Genomic DNA, 26,882 nt, shown 5'->3' on the forward strand with positions numbered 1-26,882 from the left:
CTCCTGGCCATGAAGTTGCACTGGCATCAGACCAATTTTATTTCTTCTTACAGACATGAAGAGTTAGGCTGAAATAAACAACGACCAAACGGTGATCAGAAACAAAGCTGAGTTTATTCTCTACCTGGCAAAGGAAGCCTCCTCACTCAGAAGGAAGCTCAGCAGGGCTCGCAGAAATAAGGTGGCCAAGGTTCAGGACAAAAAGGAGGAAGTACAGCAAATAAGGCAAGATTCTGAGTTCACAAGGAAAGGCCAGAAGCAAGACCATCAAGTCTGCTCTGGGATGAGATGCTTGCAAAGAGCCTGGTTTTCACAGGTCTGGGATGGGGCACATTAAGATTCCGGCAGGTGTGGGGTCATTCAGCAGGCAGGCTCACACATGCATGCCCAAAGCTGGTAAGATTTTGATTTAACCATATACACAACACAACCACCACCAAATAACTTATCACAACCCTCAAACCCTGTTTTAGGTGAATTGCATTGTTTTTCTTTTCTTTTCAAAATCAGGGTAACATTCAATATGGGTTTTCCCCGGGGTAGCCCAGGGTCAAGGATCATAGAGATACACCTGCTTCCCCACCTGTCGTCACACGGCCATGAATTTTCACACTCCCTGCCTGTGTCCGCCATTCCAGTGCTAGCTTTCCGGAGAAGAAGTCTCTCTGTTTCAGAACATCTCCTTCTAAGCAAGTCAGACAGATCCTTAAAAAGTTGTATTGGTGGCTGAGAAACTCAAGTATTGGCTTTACCAACTCAGCCATTTCTAGCAATTGGAAAAGTGGTTTTGTTTGGCCCCAATCAATGAATCTCTATCGAAGCGTATATTTCTCTAATACACGCAGTAAACTTGGCAGTGATTTAAGCAAGCACACAGAGCCAGCGCCCTTCAGAACAAAACCCAAGAGTAGGAGCAAGCTAGACTCACACAAGTTCACAGACATTGCGACCTTTCTCAGCGCTGTTCCTTAATCCCAACTCAGCCGTCTTCTTTGGGGACAGATGCTACCTTCCCTCCAGTCAGCCTGCACTGAGCAGAAGGTGTCTGGTCTACGGTATCAGAGGATGAGGCCATTCCCTGGGCCTCTGGAGTCCTGTCCTGCCTGTCCACAGCTGGGTGCTGTCTCACCTTCACTCCGCATGTCTCCCTTCTCTTCTGACCTTGGCCCACAGGGGTGCCAGGGGCTCCAGCCCAGCACCCTGGGCTTTGGCACCTGCCACCTTTTGCAGCCCTGCCCCCCATCTGATCCTGTGTGCAGCGCCTGCCCCAGCCTCTCGTGGCCGGGCACCGCCACTACTGCCCCTCCTTCGCGGGCCACCCTCGAAGAGCGAGGTCCTCGCTCCTGAGCCCAGCCAGCGGCTGGCACCTGTACCCTGCTGAGGGGATCATGGCCTCAAGTCGATTCACCTCTCTTGCAATGACACCCAGCTCTGCCAAGGGAGCACATCTGAGTTTGCCGGTCTCAACGAAACCTCTCCCCAAAAGGACACAGTGTCTGGCGTGTGTTTCTGCACGTCCATCACTACACGTGTGCCCACACTCCCGCATGTAGTGTAGGGCAGCTTCTCACCCCTGGCAGGTGAGCCCGGGAAGGGAGGCCCGAGAGCAGTCGTTCTCACACTGCCTGCGTTCTGCATGAAGATCACTGGGCAGGGGGACAGGGGAGGTGCTTTTTCTATTTTCCGACGCCCGCTGTAACCTCCAATCCTGACTCAATGGGTCCAGGACGGGGCTTGGACATCAGTATGATCTTAACAAGCTTCCCAGGTGATCTGAATATGCAGCCCAGGCTGAGAGACACTGATCAGAGAGAAAGAGGCAGAGACCCCTCCCACCCCCCTCTCATTGGACTCAGATGGATGAGAACGCACAGTTGCAAAGCACTTCCTGCCCCTCTCCCCAAGGCAAGGCAGTCTCTGCCTGTCTACACAGTAACCATCAGGAAAGGATGTTGAATTCCGGTGCCATATTTCATTCTGACAGCACCTCTTTACCCAATCTGAGCCTCGTTTTCCCCCAACTATTAGCAAAAGGGCTGCTCTAGATACACGTTTTGCACCTCCTGCCCCTCGTTTTTCCGTTTTGCATCTCCCCTCTCCCCGTCTCTCACTTACATGCCGACCGATGATGACACATTTGTCTTTCCACCCCGCGGAAGTGCTTTTATGTGTTGCCCTGAAATTAGATTTCAGCAGCGCCTGCCCGCTAAGTAAATAATACCACCGAAACCGTAAACTCTATGATCCGACCCAAGGTGCGTAACACGGAGGATGTTATATTCAATTTCACATAAGATAAAATGCATTTGGGCACCGCGGCTAACCGTTCTTTCTGGAAAACCCGTGCTGAAACATATAGATGCAGCCCACTGCTGCCCAAGCCAGAGAGGCTGCATAGCAACCGCCTACCATGATGTTTAGTGGGATTTTTTTTTTTTTACCCCTCTGAGCTTAGTTTAATATCTACTTATCTAGTAGAAAATTCATTTTGGAACTATTTTCGGACCAAGTACAAAAGACATCTTCGAGGATATATTAGCTACATTACTTTAATCCACTGAAATAAATAAATCTCTCACCCTACAATAAACTCAGCACGTAGGAGGGCAAGCAGTCTCTCAAACAGGCCTTTTGCACCCAAAATAGCGTGGAAATATACAAACGACCAGGGTATATGGCGCAACCCAGAATAAAGTGGGTCTATTTGCGATCCTATCTACAATGACTTAGTTATGGAAAGTACCAAAAGATTTTTTTTTTTTCCTATATACTGTTCCAGAAAACTTTAATATTCAGCAAACCGAGATCACAGCTGAGTTCCAGATCTGGATAGTCAACGGGTCGTCTCCAGTTGGGTATCTCCAAGATCCCCCAAATTCACCATGTCTAAATCAGAACGCATCACCTGTCCTGCTGCTCTTGTATTTCTGATCTTGGTTAACGAGGTCACCACCCACCCAGCTGTCCACATCAGAAACCTGGCAGTCACCTGGGAATCTCTCCCCCTCAACGCTCTGCCCACTCCTCCCAAATCCCTAAGTATTAGCGATTCCACCATGTGCACACTCTCGTATCTGTCCCTCCTGTCCCAATCCCACAGCTCCTGTTTTAATTTGTCATTTCTTCATTTCTCCACCAGATTCTCCCAAAGGCCTCCCAACCACTCTCCCTGCAATAGCAAGTCCTGGCCCCTCCAACTCCTGCCACGATAAGCTTCATGAAATAGACCTGATCACATTGCTGCTTGCATGAAAACCCTTCACTGGGTCCCCACTTTCTACAGGAAGAAGTGCAAATTCTGAAGTGGGGTATACCAGGCCCTCCACAATCCCGCCTCTCCATCCTTAGGTATCTCCCGGCCTTGAACCCTTTGCCCTGGAGTTCCCCAGCGCCCCAGCCTGTCTCCCGTCCCCTTACCTCTACGCGGGCTACTGCTTCTGCTGGGACCTCCCTGTGCGTTTCTGACCCAGCAAAACACACTCATTGTCTGCACCCACCTCCTCCATGAGACCTTTCTTCCCACCCCACCCCAAAAGAAGAACGGGCCACCCCTACCAACCTGGGGCCCCTGGTCATGCTCCTGTCACAGCATCTATATGTCACGACACTTATTTAGTGACAAAACTGTGAGCTCCCAGAGGGCAAGAATTGTATCTGATCTTTTGAACTCAGTGCCTAGCACTGCTGCCTGACGCATGGTGGGAATTTAATAAATATTTGCGAAACGAATGAATGTCTCCATGACAACATTCAAAGAGTGGTTCTAAGCTAGTTTCTTTCCAGCTCACAGACTTTGCTTTCAGCTGCTTGTGATGTGGGACTGCCTCCCATTCCACGTGGAAATAGATCACCTTCTTATCCCCGGAGAAATCACTTCTTTGTTCTTCACTCCTGAAAGACAGGTCACGCTTCAAGGCCCTCCAGCGGAGGATAGTAAGAAACTATCAAAACAATTTATTCCAAATCCCTGACCCTCTCTGGTTTTAAATGCCCTCTCCCTGGAAGTGATTGCTTGAGTGAGGCACAGAGTGAAGACACTAATTAAAGCAGAACATCCCTGGCACAAACGGGACAGACTGATAAAACTTACATCCACGCCCCCTGCCCATGCGGATGGAAAATAACACCAACAATGAAATTGACGCAACCTCGCAAGGGGCTCACATAAAAATAAAGGCATCACCCTCAACTCAGCAGTGGATTGCCCCTGCGCCCAAGGTAGAACCTTTGGAAAGTTCTGGGCCCACCCAGAGTTCCATCTGAAATGTTAATTTATCTGTAATGTGTCTGCCACTTAATGTCACAGCAAATAACTTCTTCTCCAAGTACTGATTTCATATTGGAAAATGGGCAATTTAAATAATGTGTCATTAACATAGTGTTTTCCTGCCTGATGCTAATGCACTTAATTTGTTTTCCCAGCTTCTCTTCCACAAAATCATTTCCCTCAACCCTCCTCAGGACGATCTGAAACTCCTCGGGTTCCTAACAGACAACCCAGAGAACCTAGAAACCAACCAAACAACCAAACAAATAAGTGAAAATGCTCACACTAAAGAGCTATGGAGACCCATTTGTTCTCGAACTCTTATCGCTTGTTCTGCAGCTTCCTCTGAGTCACACCAAGGTCAGAACACGATAGATCATCCTGACCACCTTAGGGGTGCTGGGTTTGTACAAATGGGGACAAAGCATCATTCAGTGGCCACTGTTGGTCCCAGGAGGAGAGAACTGGGAGAGAGGCCTTACCCAGGAAGAATGTGAGGGGTGTGATAGCTTGTTTTGAGGCCCTAGAAGGCTTGTTCTCATTCTGCTTTGCTTATCTGCGCACAGATTCTTGCTATGTGCTGGTTCCAAACCCCAAAAATTTCAAGGATATTTGGAACATCTTTTATTAATAGCAACTCTAAAATATTTCCACGCCACGCTGCTCAGATACTCTCCAAACATGCAAAGGCAGGTGCCATATAAGGGCTTGTTCCCCCAAACCCTGTGAGATGTGGTGGAATGGCTTAACCATGCTGGCGTGCGGGGCTGAACCAGACACCACGCTAAGGAAAGAGCATCTCTGGGCTGCATCCAGCCACGTCAGGATGGCCCTGTGTGCGCCACTATCCTGGAGGGGACAAGATTTGTATTTGATTCTATTATACAGAAAAAGCAAAAATAAAACTCAATGTAGCCGTGAAGCACCTAAATATGGACCCCTATGGAACCTGCTGGGTGCCAGGTGCTGTGTTCGTGGCAGAAAAGGGGGAGAAACCATCACAAAGTAAGAAAATGACACTGGAGGGGTTGACATTCTAGGCTCTGCCACTTATAAGCTGCAAAGCTTATTGGGCACACGACTCTACTTTGTGAGCTTCATCTTCTTCTTATAAGACAAAGCAATAATAGCAACGGCAGCGATAACAGTACTCATGGCAGTGGCGGCACCTGCTATGCGGCGCGTTCTACGGCAAGCACTTTGCAAACACTCAGTACGTGCCGTCTCGCTTAACCCTTCAAACACCCTGCTGGGCAGATATTATGAATCCCACCTTCCAGAGGACACTCAGGGTTCAGTAACTGGCCTAACGTCACTCAGCTATCGGGAGTGGCAGGGTCTCAGTTCAAAACCAAGTCGGCCTCACTGATGTGCTCTTTGCACGTGGTGACTAACCACTTTTGGCGATGGCGTGAATGTCACAGGCCCGGCGGATCTACGTGGAGAGTGCTCTGAGCACACCGTACGACCACGTGACCACCAGGCGTCACTTGCTGAGTCTGCCCCTCTCGGCAGGCCGTGCTGGCGGGAGAGCGAGCCTCTGGGCAGGCCACACGGGCAGGGCGGGGGCCACTTACTTTCTCAGAACGGCTATCTCATTCTCTATGCTGCTCTCCTTGCCCTTCAGCGCCTTCTTCGGGATGCACTTGACTGCAAAGAGTTTCCCAGTCGCCTTCTCTTCAGCTAAGACCACTTCCGAAAAGGCCCCGCTGCGAACAAAGAGGGAGAGAGAGGGCATTTAGATTCAGGAGATCGGTTTCGCCATGGCTCCACCAACCTGCCACCGACGTGTGGGTGACAGTAATGACAGCACGATCCCAGGCGTCCCTATCACTTTGCACCCAGCGTGGCCTCTGACCCAATGTCTTGAGTCAAAGAAACACACACAGGCAAGCGTGCCTCATGCAAAGGGACTGGAGGAGGTCCACATGGGTTTGGCCACCTCCTGGTGCCGCCCACTGCTCAGCGTGGGTGGGGATGTCCCTTGAAGCCAACAGGAACGTTGCTATAAGAGGTCCCTGCTGCAGAAAAGACTGGATCCCCCGCATAGACTAGAAAGTCATGCTAAAATTCTGGGGTTCCCACAGGCCCTTCGTCCAAGGGAAATGTCAGAGCTCTTTGCAAACCCTGGATTTCTTCTCCCAGATGGTAAGGAGGTGATCGATCACAGGGTGAGTCGGTGCTGCCCGTGGTGGTGACAAGGGCTGATTAATTGGTTGGGGTACCCAAGTCTTCACCAAGCAGTTTGTTTCCTTTTTAAACCAAATCAACAAAGGAGGACCACACAGTCAATTGCCTTCAGACTGCAAAACTCGGGCTCTGTGCTCACGAGTCAAGGAAGTGCCACAAGCCACCGAGTTCTTCTCTGTTCCCAGATGTTCAGGAACAACTCGTATCTCCAAAGACAGACTCCAAGCTGGCTTCTACCCCAGCAGAACTTTCCTGCTTCGGGAGAGAAACTCAACTCGCCTGTATCAAGAGAAAGCACTGGAAGCCCCAATGCTGTCACCGTACCAGGGCCTCAGGGTCTACGTTCCTCAGTAACCATCAGAGAGATGCCTAAACCAGGGGACACACCATTCTCTCCCTCCTCTTGCCCACAGGACAGGGATGCATGCTCTGTCACCGTGCAAAGGAAGACACAGGTGTGTTTTCAAAGTCTGTCCAGTGAGAAGAACTCACTTCCACCCAGGACAATTAACTGTGAGTCTTTGGGACACTGTTCCTACTGGAACATGAATCCTCAGGAGACAAGTCTGTCTGTTTCCAAGGTCCGTATCTAACGGTATAAACCCGACAGGCAGAACATCGTCACGCCACGAACTACGCAAACGACAAACGTCCAGACAAGGATCTTCTGCCCAAATCCACAAATTATCATCAAGGAAGATTCTATCCACAAGCACTGCAGGTGACAGTGACGGAGGGTCGGGCTCTGTCACTGGGTGAGCGGCCATCCTTCCCGCGCGTGCAGACCCACTTGCTCTGTCATTTAGCCAAACGACGTGCATTCGCCTACTCTAAGCTTTCCAAAGACAAAGCTCTCTGGGTCTTTTTAGGGGACAGAAGATTGGCATAAATTGTCATTGTTCCCACAATAAATAGGAATCGCCGGAAGATACTTCCCCTATTCCAGGAAAGCTAATTAGAAACATCAAAAATGAAATTCATGAATGAACGGTCTGAGCGCTTTCAATGTAATTAGACAACACAGAACACAGTGGTGTGTGGGGGGGGGGCAGAAAGACAGAGAGAGGGAGGCGCTGATGGCAGGAAGGAGATGACACCAAGGCAAATGATCTGAGAGCCTCTAAAATAAAAGCCTTCAGACAACCCAAGAACATAAATTCCCAGGGACAAAAGCAAGAACAAAGAGTGACAAAGTTTAAAAAAGTACAAAGAGGTCAAAGCAGGGTGCACTCTCCGGGCTGGAAAATACAGCATCGCACACTTAAAATGGAATGGCCGAGCACTCCGGCCAGGCTGAGTGACGCCGGCGCCTTGGAATAGTCTAGTCGTCTGGGCACAGCCTGCACTGGCCTGCCACCTGTGTGGTGGGCTCTGCTCTCTGCAGTCTGACCTACTCCCCCACCACTTGTCTGGCACTGGGGTGAGCTGGGTCCCCAGGGGGTCCAATAGTGCTGAACCCAATGGCTGTGCTAATCCTACTCATTTCTGGTGTGACAACCAGGGGGTCTTGTCCTCCTTCATAAAATTCTCTACGTGGTTCTGCAACATAGTCCTTCCTTCTGCCTTCCTGTCCCCTTCCTCTGCATCTCCACCTGCTCTTCTTCCTCCCCTCGGACATCAATGGTCCCCAAGGTTTCATTGGGGATCCTCCTTTCTTCCTGTTCTTCCCTCCCCTGGAAAATCTCAGTTGTTTCCATAGCTTCATCCCCACCTGACCCCCAATGGCCTCCTGATCTTGATCTAGATTTTAATCTCTCTCAGGTGCCAATCTCACTTCCCAAACTGTCCCCAAGGGCCTTGGCCAGCCTCTCAAGAGCACTGTCACCAAAGTGAAAATCAGTGTCTTCATCCTAGAACTTCCCTCTCCTATATTCCATCTCTCGTTTCTAGAGGCCCAGTTAATGCAGACTAGAAACCTGTCTACTCCTCTCTCCCTCACAATCCCATCACCAACTATATTCAGGTCTTCTGCCAAAAAGACTCTCAAATGCCCGGCTGTTCCTCCATCCCTGCAAGCCGTCCTTGTCTCTCTCACCTCTGGACTACCTGTATCTGCTATCTCCCATCTGCCTGGAATTCCTTTTCTAAAACAAAGATCTGACCATATCATTACCCTACTTAAAGTCTTTGAGGATCCATGTCTATAGGATAAGGTTCAAATAACTCTGCAAGTTGCCAGTGGCATTCAGAGCCCTTCCAAACCCGACCCCAGCTTCGTGGCTCACCTGTCACCACAGCCACCATACACAGGTCACCTCAACCCAACACAGCAGTCAACTTGGCGGTTTCCCAAACACACCAACGACCTTTCACCCCATTGGCCTTTGTCCAACTTCCACCTACCTCCTCCTTCCTTGAATAGCAATTCCTTTTTCATTCTGCTTTGCAAAATTCCATTCATTTTCTTAAAAGGCCAAGATGGTATATTTTTTCCTTTTTTAAGATTTTTCTCAATTGCCTCCCACCCAGACAGACTGCTACCCTCCTTCTGGGGCACGTGGCTTTGACCAACATTACTCCATTCACACACCCCATTGGAGTCCTTTATGTCTTGTCTACGCAAGAGCAGGAGTCAAGAGCAGCAGGTGTTGGTCATTCTTTTCTGCGTCTCCAGACCTAACAACACTTGGCACCAACTGGTGCCCAAGACAGTTTTGGTGATCACCATTATTTGGGGCTCTCTGACTCCCCATCTGACCTGCTCCCCCTTCTTTCTCCTGGGCTGTAGATCTGCAAAATAAGTAACACATGCTAATGACCTTCCACTCAACGTCATGGAGGGAAAAAGTACTGTCCCTTTCCTCCTTCATAATGTATTCCTCCAAGTCTCTATGCAGGCCTGTGCAGAATGAACCTCAAAGGTTTCTCTTGAGGCACAAAAAATTCTTTTGAGTCCTTCCTGGTCTATTTTAAAACATGCACTTATACACTCGAATGCTTAAGTAACGCGACACAGTTCAGTAATCCTGAGATCACTGTTTGTTTTGACTGGTGAAAACATCAAATTTGTGAATTTAAGATAGACGATATTTCTGCCTAAAAACCTTCATCCTGGTGAAATAAGTCAAGTTTGGTAGAAAAAGAAGAGAAGGCAGATTTTTATACAGATGAAAGGGCTTTAGACAATGCATAATTGTGGGAGATATAAAAATTCCAGTGTTTCGAAAACCACATTTTTTTTTCAAGTTGTGACAAGACATTTATGTGAATTATAAAGGAAACCATTATCCTATTTTTTTGAAAATACCAAATTTCTATCAAAATGAAATCTCTGCGACAAATACTAGAAAGGTCAAACAGAAAAAGTTATTCTTGAAATGCTAAATATTTTCTGCACCTGAAGATAAACTGTAGGAATTGCAAAAAGTTGAATCCTTCCCCCTTTTCCTCCACAGTTCAAAGAAAATAAAATCATTTCCTGGAGGCAGCCTACCCTGATTATAAATCAGGTACCCAGGAGAAGCTACCTTTTGAGAGCTGCATTTCCAAGACTAAAGAGAAACACATTTTCTATAACGAGTAAAGAAGTTCTATAGTGACTAAAGAATTCTCAATGACTACTTAGGCTTTTAACTTCATAAATGATGGTTCTGCAAAAGGCTGCTTTGTTTTGCTTTAGTTAGTCAGTTTCAACAGACCCCACCTGGTGATGTGCACCCAGTCCTCTCTGAGCAGTGAAATGATCTGAGGTCCAAGAGATCAAGGAGAAGGCAAAGAAAAGAAGTTGGCCCAGGCTCCAAGAATCCTTAATCTTCCCGAGTTCCCTGAAAAAACTGCAGCATGAAATCCACGTGCCCTGAGGATGTCTTGGCTAAAAACAGATATTTAAGGGCTTTGTAAACTACAAGTAGGCATGTACCTTCTATTGGTTAAAAAATTCATAGAGCTGCCGGGCGTGGTGGCTCACGCCTGTAATCCTAGCACTCTGGGAGGCCGAGGCGGGCGGATTGCTCGAGGTCAGGAGTTCGAAACCACCCTGAGCAAGAGCGAGACCCCGTCTCTACTATAAATAGAAAGAAATTAATTGGCCAACTAATATATATAGAAAAAATTAGCCATGCATGGTGGCGCATGCCTGTAGTCCCAGCTACTCGGGAGTCTGAGGCAGGAGGATTGCTTGAGCCCAGGAGTTTGAGGTTGCTGTGAGCTAGGCTGATGCCACGGCACTCACTCTAGCCTGGGCAACAAAGTGAGACTCTGTCTCAAAAAAAAAAAAAAAAAAATTCATAGAGCCACTCAGAGCATCTTAACTCCAGATCTGCAGCTTCTACTGGGATCAGAACCCAGAACATGCTAGCTGACCCACCTACTCACCACCAATCATTATTATAAAATACAGAAACAAGAATCTGTTTCTTTCCTCTCTAATAAACTTTCCCAGTGTCTAATCATCTTTAACCTGAAGTTGGTAAGAACAAATATCACATAGTATCTAGGAAGAGTAGCACACAGGCTGGCTGTTCTAAGTGCACATCATTAAAAATAAATTCTTTTCTCATCCAAGAGCAATGTAACCACAAAATGGACAAACATTTAACCTCCACTGACTGACCTAGCATGACTTCCCCACTGTAGGTGCTCCACGACTGCTGGCCAAATTGAATCAGTGAAAGCTTAAAAAGACTCCTCTGACTTTTAACAAGAATCAGGAATTCTCGAGGTGTCTTTTCCAGTCATGACAGTGCACTAAACCAACCACTTGGTAAAATTATATCCATCCCAAATTAGACCAAGAAATGATCAGATGGTGCCGAAATGATCTGCCCTATTAGCTTAGAGCCCGCTATTACCGGCTCGTTGCCTTTTGGTGCTTTTTAGTCATTTTACATACAAATCAGATTGATTGTGTTATTAAGTTTATTAACGGCATCGCCTCTAGCCTACTGCCATTATTACTGGACCGTGCCACTGGGCCCACAGGCCTCCTGCAATAAATTCAAATGTTCTTTTCCACTAAGCATACTATTTTCCCCAGTGTCAAGCCAGGACAATATTAAGGGCTGGTTTTTAAAAAATGGAGGAGGGGAAAAAAAAAAACCACTAAGCAGCAAAAAAGGAAGTTGGTGATATTTTTTTTGGCTTGAGAAAATCCAGTTATCAGATGGGTGCCTTTTAGACCTATTGTTCCAGCACAGAATCAATTCTTAAAATGAAAAACATGTCTGCTAACCCTAACAATAGTCTTACTGACCCCAGAGAATCCAAATAGATGGCAACAGTCGTGGACTTAGATGGTCTCTATGTCTTAGGCAACTCTTTCGGCAGAAATTATGGAATTTTAGAAGCAACATTGACTCTTTCTAGTAGAACCTTCAGTTAAAAATCTTCACCAAATCGCACACCATTGATAACATTTTGCAGTGCTAATTCATCACAGCGACCTAAAGAAAGCCAAGCCCAATCTGAAAAATAAAGTTCCGTCAAACAAGCACAGCAAAAAGAAAAGTCTTGCTTTCAAACGCTTGAAGAACAAATACATGAGCATGAAAATTGGTATCCGATTTAGACATAATGTTGATATGCATTAAAGTGTATCTTCTAAAACCCTCCACTTGGCAACTACATAGTAAGCTGTATGTTAGTTTATGTTAATGCTGAAGCTAAAAGCATTAAAATTCTATTTCTTGAAAAAGAATCTATAATTGAGACTTATTAATTTGGGACCAGTGCTGCATCAACCAGTTCAAATTAGAGACATACCCTTAACTTTAGGAATTAGATGCTTAGGAACCGGGTGACTCCTACTCGAAATAGTTATTCTTTTTCACCAAAAAAAAAATGCCCATCTTCCTCTTCAACTAGAAAATTCCAGAATGACAAACCACCTCCCATAATACCTCCCAGAACTATGATGAGACTTTCTTAAATATTCACACGGCTGGCTGGACTTTTGTCCCCATCAATTCTCACTCTGAGACACATCCTTGTGTCTAAAGCCACCAGAGCAGGCAGGTCTGGGTTATGACAATAGTTGTCACAGGGGGGAAGTCATCAAAATGCTGACACAGTCATTGCCTGTGACATCTTTGGTTTCTGAAGGTTTTTCTGTGGCACTAAATCTTCAGTGCTAATAGCTTCACTGATCCAAATGCAGAAGACAAATAAATTCCAAATGAATGCCCACTGCCACATTTAAAAAAAAAAACATGCTTCATTTAATAGCACCACTTCCCCCCTTCCCTCCTCTGACAGGCTCTCATAGTTTATCTCTGCTCTCCTTGCATCATTTGTTAAAGGCTGATATGCAACCAAAGTGAGTCAATCATTTTTTTTTCTTATCACACCAACAGGGAGGATTCACAGAAGCCAGTTTGGGAGTTGACAGCGGGGTAAAGGATTCAGGTCTTCTGAGACTGCAAAGTCTCCTCGCAGCCACAGCTTAAAAGGCCATTAACACTCCAAGGCACGCGGAGTGCCTATGTGGGCCACAGATGCATTTGTTGCAAGGATATATTTTCCTTGGATGATAGAGATGATGGCTTGGATGAAATTGGAACTCCCATTGCATTCTCCATCTTTCTTCATCAACTGTGCAGACCTCTTAGATAGTATTTCTCATTGCAGTCTCTGCAGATCTCCCATTTGAGAAAGATTTCTCCCTATAGAATTGGCTCTTCAGGGGGGCTCTCCCCTTTCTCATTCCCATCCCCAGTGCAAGGGGGACCAGAGCTAGCCAACACTTGTGTCTTCCTTCTCTTTGGCCACTATGAAAAAATTCCAGTATCTTCCTAAGGCCAAATGCACAGCCCCTTTGGGAGTGGCCCATGAGTATCAATGTCAAATGGTGGGCGCAGCCATAACCCCAAAGCCAGGATGGGTCAGGATATTCGTAACTGATTAATCCCAAATGCCCCTCACTCCCCCACTGGGAGGCTCTGATTTTAAGCACTCTTAAGCTTATTTTTCATCCCTATTCAGGGCAGATGTCTCAACAGGTAACTTGAAGGAAAATTCTTTTAAGCTTCCAGCTAACCAAACACACATCAATGTACTCTTTAATTAATTTATCGAGTTCTCGCGTAAAAAAACCCACAGAGTCCTTAATGGTATGATAATTACTATATTAAAGGAACATTTGGCTGTATCTACATAAGGAAAAAAAATCAATATACTGGTAAAAAAAAATCAGTACAACTTTGAAATAGCAAAACATTGGAAAGATCCTAAATACCCATCAGTAGGGAAATGAGTAAGTACATTACAATCTAAAAATGCAGAGGAGGTCTACACAGCCATTCATTCATTCATTCATTCTTTATTGACACACACTCTCGCTTTGTTGCCCAGGCTAGAGTGAGTGCCCTGGCATCAGCCTAGCTCACAGCAACCTCAATCTCCTGGGCTCAAGCAATCCTCCTGCCTCAGCCTCCCGAGTAGCTGGGACTACAGGCATGCGCTACCACGCTCGGCTAATTTTTTTTTCTCTATATATTAGTTGGCCAATTAATTTCTTTCTATTTTATAGTAGAGACGGGGTCTCGCTCATGCTCAGGCTGGTTTCGAACTCCTGACCTTGAGAGATCCACCCGCCTCAGCCTCCCAGAGTGCTAGGATTACAGGCGTGAGCCACCGCGCCCGGCCTACGCAGCCATTTAAAACAATGAAAGAGATTTATGTGTGCTAATCTGGAATTATCCCCAAGACATAATGTCAGGTGGAAAAGTAAAAGTGCAGAACAATGTGTATATTACACTCCCACTTGTGTCACACGCATGCGTGCTCAGACACACGATCTCGGGAAAGACAGACAAGAAGGAAAGCCTGGGAATGAAGCCCATTGGGGGACTGACTTTCTACCCATTTTATTATGTGCACATACTTTCTCCATCAAAAGTTAATGAAACAGAGAAAATTCTGCAAAGAGAGAATAATCAATAATAATAATCTATGCAAAATGACTACCTGGCTAATTAAAGCCTTGTACTAGATGTTTTAATTAGGTTAACCAACTAGCTATATACCACATTGACGAAATGTCAGGAACAATCCTATTAAACAGCCAAGCTCACCCTTTATGCTACATGGACAACCCGTCTACACGGGGCTGGTGTCAACTGGTTATTCCACCCCTTAAACCTGGTTCACAATTAGCCTGGACAGCGTCACTGATGAAGATATTCAAGGGCTTCTTGATTATCTGGAAGAAAAGTTGTTCTTCATAGAGATCACTCGTCAATAACACTAGGGACCCGGAAGTGCCTGTCACACCAGGGAACTCATTCATGCGGAAGGAGGAGCTTGAAATGGGCCCTGAAGGCTGAGCATGTCTCCACAGACGACAGTAACGGGGAAGATGGAAGGAAGGCAAGAAAGGGAGGTTGAGGAAAGCGGGCCGTGTCCCAGAGCCAGGCCCTTTGGGGACAGGGCAGACGGCGTACACGTGAGCAGAGTGTCAGCAGAGAGCAGTGGTTTGCAGAACAAAGCACGATGCTAAGAACACAGTCGGGACTAGAGTGGGCAAATTCATTGAAATTTTCTTAACCAGAGAACCCTCCAATGGAGCCCAGCTAGCTTTAGCTTCCTGTTAAGTGGCTGACCCTGTTGGCCACTTCCACCCAGTTTTCTCCCCTCCAAAGTGCATGAACCCACACTCTCTATGAGGGGAGAATAGAAGAATTTTAAGTTAGTCTTTCTATTCTGTTCCTAAGCGACTCCTCAGTGTTTCAGAATTAGGTCCCTTGCCTTATGGCCATGACATCCTGGAATCCCATATTATAATTTTCACTCTTTTCCAAAGGGCAGATTCTGAGTAGAGGCAAGACTGACCTTATGTCGCCCCACTTATTAATTCTTTCTCCTGCTAAACTGCCCACACGTCTCATTATTCATTTCCTGATTAATAGAACCGACTTAATCTTCAAGTGCAATTGACATGCTCTCCCCATTTCCTACAACCTAATCACGTTACCATCATCCCAGCTGGAAGAAAAGAAAAGTTCCTAGCTCCTAGGCTCTCGTGCCGTGGGGAAACGCTCTATTTGCTGCTCAATGACACACACGGAGACTAATCAATTTGTTGGGAGGTGCTGCTGATGACATTATTTCTGGCCAAAAATAAGAGCAAGTCTGCCCTGTGGCTACCCACTGAAACAAAAGAGCGTTCCCGGCGTGCAGAATGGAAGCAGGAGCCCGGGAGGATTGGTGCATTGTGCTCGCCTCAGTTTCCTGGCCCTGGAAAAGTTTTGACCCAGCACAGAGATGGTGGGTTTGAGAGCACAGGGGCCGCTGACCTCGTAACAGCCCTCGCCAGTCTCAAAGGACAGGGACCGCGACCTCAGTGCTCTGATCCGCACAGAGCCCTGTGGCACAGGCTGCTCCCAGCCCTTCCCATCAGGGGCAAGGCCGAATGCATCAGCTGGAATCTCTGAGGCTATTTCCTTGCCATTCAGGGACAGGCTGCTCTGAGATTTAAGAAAAGATAAAAAAACCAGGGCCAAACCAAAAAACCAATCAGATTCCCCAGGCAGGGTGATTTGAGGGGTTCCAACAGGCTTGCAAATTGGCCCAATTATCTCCCCAAATTGGCCCAACACGGTGCTCGAGACCCCATCGACAAGCCACTTGGTTGGGTTAAGGGCCATATCCAGTAGGGACACCCCCCTCTGACACCCAAGCCCGTTTCCCGGGAACATGTCACCATGCCACAAGATGGCATTGGCGCCTACTCAGCCGTAAGTCCTTAATGACACTGGAAACTGCACTGGCAAAGGAATCTGAACTGCAAGCTGATATGAGCCACTCTGCATATCACGGTCACTGTGCGTGGGCCCTGCCACGGGGTCACACCTCTGCGAGCTGGCAGGGGGAAAGAGGCCCGGCCACTTAGCCAGGAAGCATGTACTGAGCACTAGTACATGCCAGGTGCTGAGGACACTAGTACATGCCAGGGCGAGTGGAACAAAGTCTCGGCCCCAGGAAGCTCCAATACCAGGGGGAAAGAGGCAGCGTATAAACAAACATCTATGCCAGCCATTGGCAAGAGCAGTAAACAAAAATGAGCAGGGGACAAAACAGATACATGTATGTAGCATGTACAGTGACAGAGGGGTGTCTCCTCTATAACCGTACATGCTATATACATATATATACATACATATATACAAGCACAAAGAATGCAGCCCAACAATGGCATCACAAATGCCACCATTCTAGCTAAACTAATCATTCTCACATGCCCCGACAAGATTCTCCACTTGACCAAACGTTGGTCCAGCCCCTGAACCTTCTCCCGGGCCCATCCGGGCACTTCTTGTAAAATCCAGTTTCTGGAAGAAATCCCACTAGGTCGGTTTAGCAAGATTCCCCCCTCCCCACCCCTGGATAGCTGGTCACCCGGATATCTGATCAGGTTCCCAAACTCTGCCATCCCCAGGTGACATCTGATGGCCTGGGTTTATCTTCAGCAAGAATCCTGTTAGAATCCTCCTTCCCCCAACGTTTGCTCTTAGGAATCCCCCACCCAGCGACCTCCCGAGGCTTGCTCCTCCGCTGTGAAGTCCCACCTGCCCTCACTGTGTCCCATCTCTCCCCCCACTGCAAGACCCCGCTGCAGTGCTCCCTACGCCTGCCACCGTGGTTCTGAATGGAGCCCTCCTTGTGGCGCTTTAACGAGTGTCCCTGGATCATTTTTTTCTTTAACATCCCTGAAAAGTAGAACTGATACCGATTTAGTCAAACTTCCTCCCTAAGCCATGAAAAGGCCCTTTGTTCTCGCCCAAATTCTCCCAGGAAGCCAGTTTTGCCACTTGCAAGATGTCCACGGCTCCCTCCTTCCGCTAAGAGCTGCAAGGCTGAACTCCAAGACCTGCCCGCAGAGCCAACAGTGAGGACGGGCTTGAGGCCTGGGAGTCGGCCCTCTCTACTTCCCACCTGCATCCTGCAAGTTTGTCTGTCTTGTGCCGCAGCGCCGGCTGCATGCAGAATAATAACGCTCTTCTGCATCTAATCACCCATCTGCCGGATGCCTAGCAACCGGCCTGCACCTCCTCGGGCCCTTCCTGGGACTGGCCCTTCATCCTCACAACCGCAGAAGTCCTTTCGTTTATCTGCAAAGGAAGATTCCAGAAACGTCTCCAAACCGCACACACAAAAAAGTAATACTAGTATGATTTAACGTTTTTTTTTCCCACTTGTCACACGCTTCAGTACTTCTGCAAAGTATGCTTCGACACAAAAACTGGACACACAGATTGTTTGCACCGTGAAATCAGAGATACGTCCCAGGCAGCAGCGAAAATGAGCTGCCTTTCTCCATTCTCGCTTCCCTTCCGTTCACCTGCAGGAACGAATCGCTACGTCTGGACTCTCACAAATGCTAGGATGGCAGAGCTAAAGCGATCGCCTGTCCATCCCCGGGACACTTCAGTCCTGGCACCTTTCCTCGGTGTAAAGAGGAGCAATTATACCAGTCGTGTTTCTTTGCTGGATTTTAAAACAGAAATATCAGGCCCAGCACAATCTGAACCAAGCAGGTGTCCTTTCTGCCTGCGTGCAGCCAACGGCTGGCAGTGCCTGTCTCTCCCCACGAGCCTCACAGTATCTGAACAGCAAAGATCAAAGTGTCAATTTAAAAAGGAAAAGATGAGAACACATGCGGTGTCATTGTTCTTCAGCAGAGCATTTGATACAAGATCCAAGCGAGTGACATTTAGGAAATGAGTTCCGACGCCTTTGCCATGTTGTAATTACACGGAAAGAAAATCTGGGTTCTTTAAACAGTTCCTGTTGATTACATTTCTCAATTGAAAAAAAAAAAAACAACACAAAAAAACAGTGAAAATGTTGGAAACATTTTAGGAGAAAGGGATGAGAAGATATACGTAAGTTGATCTTTATAAGCAAGATGAGAAATCCAAAAGTCTTATTGGAAAGGGGAAAATATTCAAGTCCTACTAATAAAATATTATCAGAAAGTTAATATCTCTATTATACCAAGGGCTTCCCACTGAGACTGCCATGTGCACAAGTCAAGGGGTGCTTTCTGCAGAAACCATGCCCGGTGAGGTATCCCAGCCCTGCTGATCAACGTGGGCTAGGACACAAACACACAACTCACAGAATAGCCAATGAGCGTATTAGCCAATGCTCAAAATTCGCCAGCAGTCTAGAAATGCTAAATAAAACCTCAGCAAGACAGCTTTTTTCTCAGCAGGTTGGGAAAAGGTAAATTTATGTGGGAAAGTGGCTGAGTATAAATTGCTACGACATTTTGGGAAGCTAATCTGGCTATACTTGTTAAGTTACATTTTAAGAACTCTGTCCTATAGAAATAAAAGCATTATATATAATGATATATATATACACTCATACGCTTATTGTAGCACTATAAGAAGTGGAAAATAATGAAAACAACATGATTTCTAGTAAGAGTGGAATGGTAAAACCATACCATGGAATATTATATTAAATATCTAGATGGATGTTAATATCCCAAATGGGAATAATATGCCCTGGTAGTCATTCAGTGGAAACTCTGTAGCAGCCAAATTAAATTATGAGATCTATACGTAGTAACAGGGATAAATCTCGAACATATAATAACGAGTGGGAAAAAAGCTTACCAAAGGACACCTACAGTATTGATTCCATTTATGTCAATAACTAAACCACACACACACATGCATCCATACCAACATTGTTTGGACACCTACCCTATACATATGCAACAAAAGTATAAAGATCTACAATCAGGGTGCTCCCAGCTTCAGGGAAACATTGCCACTGGGGAGGAAAGAGGGAATGAAATAGTAGCTGTATCCATAACATTTTTTGAAACAAAATCTGAAGCCAATATGGCAAAATGTTAATTGACATTTGTTTGATCTGGGTGGTGGGTACATGATAGTCTGTTCATGTATTTTTCTGTACTTTTTGATACATTTAAAATATTTTATGATTTAAAAAAAATTAACCCAAGGCATAAAAGAGAATGGTGCCTTCGGGAAACTGCAGAGTTGGGGGGGGGGCGGTAAGCAAGGAGACCCTAGGTCCCGGTTCCCTGGGGACAGTCCAGAATTATCGATACCACCCCAGGCTAATATCCAACAAGCCTAACTTTCACTCTCAAACGTGTTCAGGGCAAGTTAATGACTCTCTGTCTCTGGGCCCGAGTCCTTATCTGTAAAATGGAGAGAGTGATACCACATACCTCATGGGATAACAGAGAACATTACATGAGAATATGGAAATAACATACTTACTACTTAGTGTGATCGGTAAATAGTAACTATTTTGATGAGCTAATAGGCGCTACAACAAAAGTATTCACTAAACACCACAAGAACTAAGAGGAAAGAGAACAAAACTCTGCCTGGTCAAAACCCAACACCGACCCTTTGCAAAGTAGCAGCACTTGAGCAATCTTTTAGGGGAGAGAATTTTCTAGAAGAAATTTGTTCACAATCACAGAGTGCACGAACAACAGTGTCAGACTATAACACAAGAGCCTAAGGGTCGTAAGAAAAGCTTTGGGATGCTACCCAGACAGTTTTAATAACTTAACTGAACTCCTGGCCTCATTATTTCTTGGAGCTGATTTCACAGAGGAAATCTAACCCTAACCCTAACCCTAACCCTAACCCTAACCCTAACCCTTACCCTAACCCTAACCCCAACCCTAACCCCAACCCTAACCCTAACCCTAACCCTAACCCTAACCCTAACCCTTACGGGCCATTCTCACGAGGAGGAAGAGTCACTGAAGGGGCAGAGTTGAGCACTAAAATGAGGATGGAAGAAGAGAATGAAGTCCCTGCTCTCTATGTGTTTGGTGGGTCAAAAACCAAGACCCAGAAAATACTGAATGAACAAAAACAAGTCACTGCGGGATGAAGGTGGGATCTGGGGGTATGATAAGTTCGAGAATGCTGCACACAGCCAGGGCTGGTGTTCTCGGACAGACCTAGCAGAGACAGGCCTGGGCTCGGTGTGGTGCACAGATGTCACGGAGCCCTGCGGGTGGGCGGGTGACCAGAAAAGGTGAAGTCTCCGTGGGCAGAGCAAGCAGGAGCGTGTGCCCGGCAGTAGCAGCGACTGTCCCTTGTTTCACACGGCCAGGCTTGTCTTAACGTCTTTCCGGCCGACAGGATCCTGCCGTCACGGGGGCCGCAATGTGTCACTTGGACTAGTTGTTCCCCAAAGCCGTTTCCTTTTCTTGTCAGGCACGGAGCTAGACTCCAGTTCCCGCCCTTGCAGGTGCATGTGGCCACGTGACTGAGCTCCGCCACTGCTCAGTGCATGGTGTGGCCACTTCCAGGCTGGCCCACGGACGCCTCACCCACACGCTCTCCATCCTGCTTCACACCCGCCCTTGCTAAATGCAAGGTCCCAGGGCAGGGTGGTCTACAACATGCAAGGGGTCAGGGCCGCTCAGTCCCCATGGGAAAGGCCTACCGCCAACCAGGAATGTCCCCCCCAGACTCTGACCAGAGAAAAATAAAAGCCTATTTTATTCAACCACTAAAATCTAGTGGTTTGTTATGACAGCTAATTTTACCCTAATACACCAAGCTACAAAATTACTGTTTCCATTTACCCTTTCTGTTAGAGGTAGCCGGAGATTTAAGCAAAAGTCATCTTGTGAGTCTCACGAAAGCACTTTTTAAGGGGTGGTCTCAGCTGCCACAGGCATCCTCTTCTGTCCCTTGCCTGTCCTCTTCTTCTGGAATAAGGACATGATGGCTGGATCTCCAGAAGTCAGTTTGTGATCCTGAGGACAGAAGTTTCTTTCTGATGGTGATGGAACAGAAAGAACCTGCATTCCTTGTGCCTTTGCAGAGCCACCATACTAGCCCTAGAGTCCCTATTTTTCAAATTATTTTACGTGAGATGACAATAAAGCCACCATCTATTTATGCCATGTTAGAACCGTCCCTACTAATGTGTCTGTTACTATTGGCCAAATGCACCTCTTTACTAATAAAATGGCCATGAAGACGACCCAGTTAGACCGGAGAGGCTGTCTCATATCGAAGAGCAGTGGGAGGCAGAGTGGATCACGTGATAATACAGTACCATTAAATTAATGGCAATGAAGACTGAAAAAGTACAGAAAACTTTACCTTGGAACTTTATGGAAAGCACAACAAAAAAGGTACCCACACTGTGAGTGCACAGTAAATAGAATTGGAAGTTTATGAGAACCATTCTTTAAAAGGCTGTATTGCATCATGTTATGGAATAATGACCAGGGCATGGTCCATGGAGTGAAGAATGAGATATTTCCTTCCATTCAAATAATTCAAATAATCTCACAACCCAATCATCCGAGGTGGAGATGCTTCTGAGCAGAGAAACATCAACCCCTGCCAATAAACAACATGACACGATCAGAAGGGTCAGTCTTAAAAATAAAATGAAAAGAATTAAACAAGACTCTTTTGACCACGTGATCGATATGTAACTGTGGAATAAAGAAATGTAGGCAGAGTATATTTTTAAAAGCCCAAACAACAAAGATGAAAAAAGGCAAAGGGCTCTATCAAATTAAAAAAAAAAAAGGAAACCAATTATAAAATGAAAAAAATTAAGATTTTTCTATTAAAGGAATGATTTGATTGCTCAATAACTTACGGGGGGCGGGGACTATCAAGTGGAAATGATGGGCTGAGCTGGCCTGAGCTCTCCACTCTGTAGTATCTAGAATAATCCTTTATTGGGGAAAGCCAGATAAGGGACCTCTTAGAAATTAACGACCAGAGAATGCTCTAATTCCTCGGTTATAAATCTTCATAATTAGAGACAGAAAATCTCCGTTGCCTTTATTACCAATCCCCTGGCCCCACTGTTTCATAGTCCTTTGCCACAGCAGCCACCCAGGGAGAAAGGCCGGAAGGGGCATTTTTCAGTTTACGACTGCCCCAGAGAGAACATTAGGAAAACATTATCTCGAGGAAACAAAGACAGGCAGAGCAATGTTGGGGGACGGCAATGTTAAGTCTCGTTCCCTAGTTATAATCAGTCTGTGCTCTGCACTTCGTCACTGGGGCAGAGAGGGCCAGCCTAGAAGGATTGACTGCCACACAGCCACACGGTTCCCTGGAAAACGGGAGGCGTGGTTTGGTTTGGTTCCATTTTGATAAAATCCCCTGGAGTTTCCCTCCTGCTCCAGGGTGGCTCCCAATGGTAGACACTGTAATCATCGTGCGATCATTAGCAACTGAGTTCCAAATAATTGGACTTTGTTTAAGCAAATGGGATGCATACAGATGAGTAAGGTTTAGGCATAGGAACTTTCTGATGTTGGTGAATTCCACGCACCCCTGACAACCATCATCTCATGTCAGGACAAGGCACACAGGGGACGCATGTGCTCTGGACAGGCTGTTGGAGAAAGCCTTGCTTTTTGCCTATGTATTTCTTAAAAAAAAACAAAAAAACAAAAACAAGTATCAGCACATGTCACCATCATCATCAAATGGTCTCTCCACCAATGCCCAAAGCAAGAATACTCCTGTGCATGTAAATTTCATGTCGGTTTCCACTTCTGGTTTTATTTTCCATAGGGTAAGCCGCTCACGTTCAGGGTCCTTGAAGCCTGTGCTAAAATAAATAGTCTTACCCTGGACAGTCTCAACTTCTGATCATCTCAGCCTTCGGCTTTAAAGATGGAACAGGGAGGGAGGGGGCTTGGAATGGCAGTGCAGGAAGAAGGAGGGGGTCCGAAAAGTAATCGGCAAAAACAGCTCTTGGCAAAAGGCACATGGGAACCACCAGACCCCAAGGTCACAGGAATACTCTCCTGGAACCCCTGTAGATTCTCCCAGGCCCCATAAAGAACACACCAGGATTTCTGTGCGTCTGTCTTTGTTAAGCTGCAAGAGCCGGAATTACTAGCGTATAAAGCAGTGAGTTGTATTTTCCCACTGGCTTATCTACCATGCCAAACAGGGAGATAACAAACTGTCAGACCCGGGCGAGCCAGAGAGATCATCAAGTCCAGCCACCTCACTTCCCAGAAGAGGAAACTGAGGCCAAGAGAAGCAGAATGACTTGCCTAAGACCCAGCTGTTCACAGCACTGAGAGAATCCAGTCTAGTGCTTTCCCTGAACAAGGCACCCACTCTCACCTGGGAGGCTAGCCCGCCCAAGATCCCCACTCACAGCCTGAAGAGAGAAGCTTAATCGTGCTCCTGGAGCTACACCGGCAGCCTTCCAGTGCAGAGGGGAACAGTCCTTAGGAGCGCTGGGAGCCAGCCAGACCTCAATCCAAATCCCAACATCCACGCGCATTGGCTGTGCAAGTCTGGGGAAGTAACTTGACCATCCTGAAGTTCAGTCTCCCCACGCATAGAATACAAATGTTACTTTAGCAACCTCTGATAAAATTATGCAAATATTCACATGTGACCCAGCAATCCCACTCCTGGGTATTTACCCAGGATAAAGGAAAACACGTTTATCTGCAAATAAACCTGCATGCAGATGCCTCTAACAGCTACATACATGATCGCCCAAACTGGAAACAACTGGTGAACGGTTAAACAAACTGGCAATACTGATACATGCGATGACATGGATGAATCTCAAATGCATCATGCTACAAGAAAGAAGCCAGACCCAAAAGGCTACATACTGCATAAGCATTACATTCTAGAAAGAAAAACTGTAGGGAAAGAGAACTATGGGAGGGAAAAAAATGGTTGCCAAGCTTTAGGGGCTGGAGAGAGGATTTGACTACAAAGAGGAAGCATAAGGGAATTTGGTGGTGGCGGGAAGTTTATGGAAATGTTTTTTTGCCTTGATTGTGGTGGTAATTACACAATTCTATGCCTGGGTCCAAACTCACAGAGCTATACACCAAAAAAGTGATTTTTACTATATATAAATTAAAAATCCTTTTTTAAAAAAAGGCTATAAACATACACCAATAAATGGATGGCACAAGCTATGTCCCAGGCATCCCTTATTGAATGGGAAAAGTGAATAATATTGTTTCTTTGCTCAAGTTGACCAAAGCTAGTTTAGTTCTCTTTGCAAGATCCACACCCAGGAACCCACCTGAACTAAGCTGTTACTAAAGCATTATTATTAATAACAGAGATTTCAAAGCAAGGCAGGACCTATGCGTGGAAATCCTGTCTGCTCCAGTTACTTGACTTGCGACAAGAAACTGCAGTTTCCTTATCTGTAAGAAGGAAATAACACTCCCATCTCACCATGTCATTGTAGGAATTAAATTCGCTTGTGTGAACCCACAGGGCAGTGCCTGGCATTTAGGCTAGAAGGGAAGGACATTATTCTTCTTAACACTGTAGCTGCACAGTGCTTTGTGCTAAGAAATTTTTGTTTACTTAAGGCAAACACTCCAGAGTACGGTTCAAGGGAGACCTAAATTGCTACCAAATTTGCACAATAATAAGTAGTGTGTTAACAATAAGCTCTGTGTGTGAGTGTGTGCAAGGTTGCCCACCTGTGAATAATCCGTAATGTGTTAGATCACCCTCTTGCCCCGTAGTCAAAGCAGTCAGATGAAATAGCTGATTAGTAGCATTAATGAAATCTCACCATTGCCATCCTGCATGCGAGCTAAAAGGCACTTTCAGATCTATTCTCCCATCTGAGTACTAACCAGGCCCGCCGCTGCTTAGCTTCCGAGATCGGGCACATTCAGGATGGCATGGCCATAGACACGGATCTATTACGTCATTACACCATCATGAGAAGTCAGGGAAACTGTTCTCTGTATGCAGAAGGCATCATTTACGATCCTCGTAGTATCACGCACAGTCCCCGATTGCAGTCATGCAGACTTTTTATTATTAGAGATTCACAAATGTGCACAGAAGATAAGCGTGAAATTACAGCCACATCCACCTCTTGAGATTTCACTACTCTGACTGCTGAATTCACTCTAAATAGAGAGAGGATAAGGCATCATCAGTTTAGCAAACGTTGATTAAGCACTTTTTATGAAGAAGTTGAGGGTCCTGCTCTCAAAAAAGCTCGCATGTTAATAACAGGGCTTGTTTTGTGGGTCTGCTGCACATCATATGGTCTGACCCACTATAGGTTTAGCACTGAAAGATGAAAGACCCACACATTTATGATAACGTTGCCTTGTTCTGCAAAGTTGCACACGATTATTTATGCCCTGTTCCAAGAACTCAAGAGCCCGACGTAATGGCTTCAACCCATCGTGCAAAGAGCAGTCAGGAAGGCCTCTTGTTGGAGAGGCAGAAAAATAAAAAGCCACGGCTGTGGCCAGCCAATAAAGCCAGCGAAACACCTGGCTGGATAAGCTGCCACCAGAACCCTTGACTCAGAGACAGTGACAAAGATAAAGTCCCCAAAGAATGTCCTCTTCTGGGGCCGACCTGGGCAGCACGTCCAGACCTTTGCTGCTCATGACCAGAAGACAACACGAGCCCCACTGTGTCCTTCCAGGTGCGTGCTGTTCTGTTCAGGAAAAGAAAACAACGGAAGCGAAGTCAAACAAAGTGCGCTCGCTCCGGTCGCTCGATTACGGGAATTGTCAATAGCAGCCTTGCTCGCTCTGCTTGTTTTTCCCCTCGCGCTCTTGGAACAAGCCGGGATCACCTGGACCCGGAAACTCTTTTCCCTTAGAAATAAGCAAACGCCCTTATGAGCTTCAGCGAGCTTTTATGAGTGCAATCTTTCTCTTCGGTTGAACAGCACACACAGATGGTCTATCTGCTGTGCCACGCTGCCAGGCGTAGAGAAATCTACAAAGGGGCACCTGGAAATCAGAAAAACACATGACACAGTGGCAACCGAGGAGTTAAAAGTCCCAGAAGCAGAAGCATGCTTTATCTATTAAAATGAAGATGTGCTATATGTAGTAATAGCTCCAGGAATGAGCCCTGAGTCTTCTTCCCCATGAGCATGTGCAAAAAAAAAAAGTGGGCTTTTGCTGGTGGTGGCGCCCCCAAGGTGGACTGAAAACAGGTGCAGGGCAGCTTAAGGCAGTACCTTCTTGTGCCTTGATTCCCCCCAAAATGAACAACAATGCTATCCAGCTCCATTCATTTCTGCGACTCTTTCAGAAGGAGTGTTATAAATGTGATGAGTCGACACATATTGACACTTTTTTTGTGCTGTCACACTAAGACTTCAGGCAGAGTTACAACGAATTGGGCTTTTTATTACACCTAAATGTTCCAAGGTGTTATCAGAGGTTCCTTTAGAAAAGTGCTTGGTTATATTCTCCAGTTTGCTTTTCCATATACATATGATTTCATTAGCGCCTTTCCAACAGCTCTGCGAGGAACACAGGGCGGGCACTGTTATACCCATTCCACAGATGAAGAAAATGAGGAAGCACACATCGTGCATGAACTCATCCAGCTTATTAACAGCACAGAGCCAGAGATCTCCACGCTCGCAGGTCGAGCACATTCTCTCCACTGCCGGAGATGCCTCTGTCTTGGTGAGAGATTGTAGAACAGTCCATTCTCATGATCCCTGT

At 46.3% G+C, this 26,882-nt stretch overlaps 1 protein-coding gene across 4 annotated transcripts in view; it reads right to left on the reverse strand.

The window, feature by feature from the left end:
* Positions 1-26,882, reverse strand: part of CAMK1D (calcium/calmodulin dependent protein kinase ID) — a 294,151-nt gene that overhangs the window by 161,997 nt on the left and 105,272 nt on the right. For all 4 annotated transcript variants that reach the window (XM_012765698.3, XM_075997484.1, XM_012765700.3 and 1 more), the window contains exon 2: positions 5,845-5,976. In XM_012765698.3, the coding sequence (XP_012621152.1) occupies positions 5,845-5,976 (132 nt within the window). The remainder of the gene's footprint in view (positions 1-5,844; positions 5,977-26,882) is intronic.

The sequence above is a fragment of the Microcebus murinus genome, chromosome 25 (genome assembly GCF_040939455.1).
Source record: "Microcebus murinus isolate Inina chromosome 25, M.murinus_Inina_mat1.0, whole genome shotgun sequence".
Classification (NCBI taxonomy): domain Eukaryota; kingdom Metazoa; phylum Chordata; class Mammalia; order Primates; family Cheirogaleidae; genus Microcebus; species Microcebus murinus.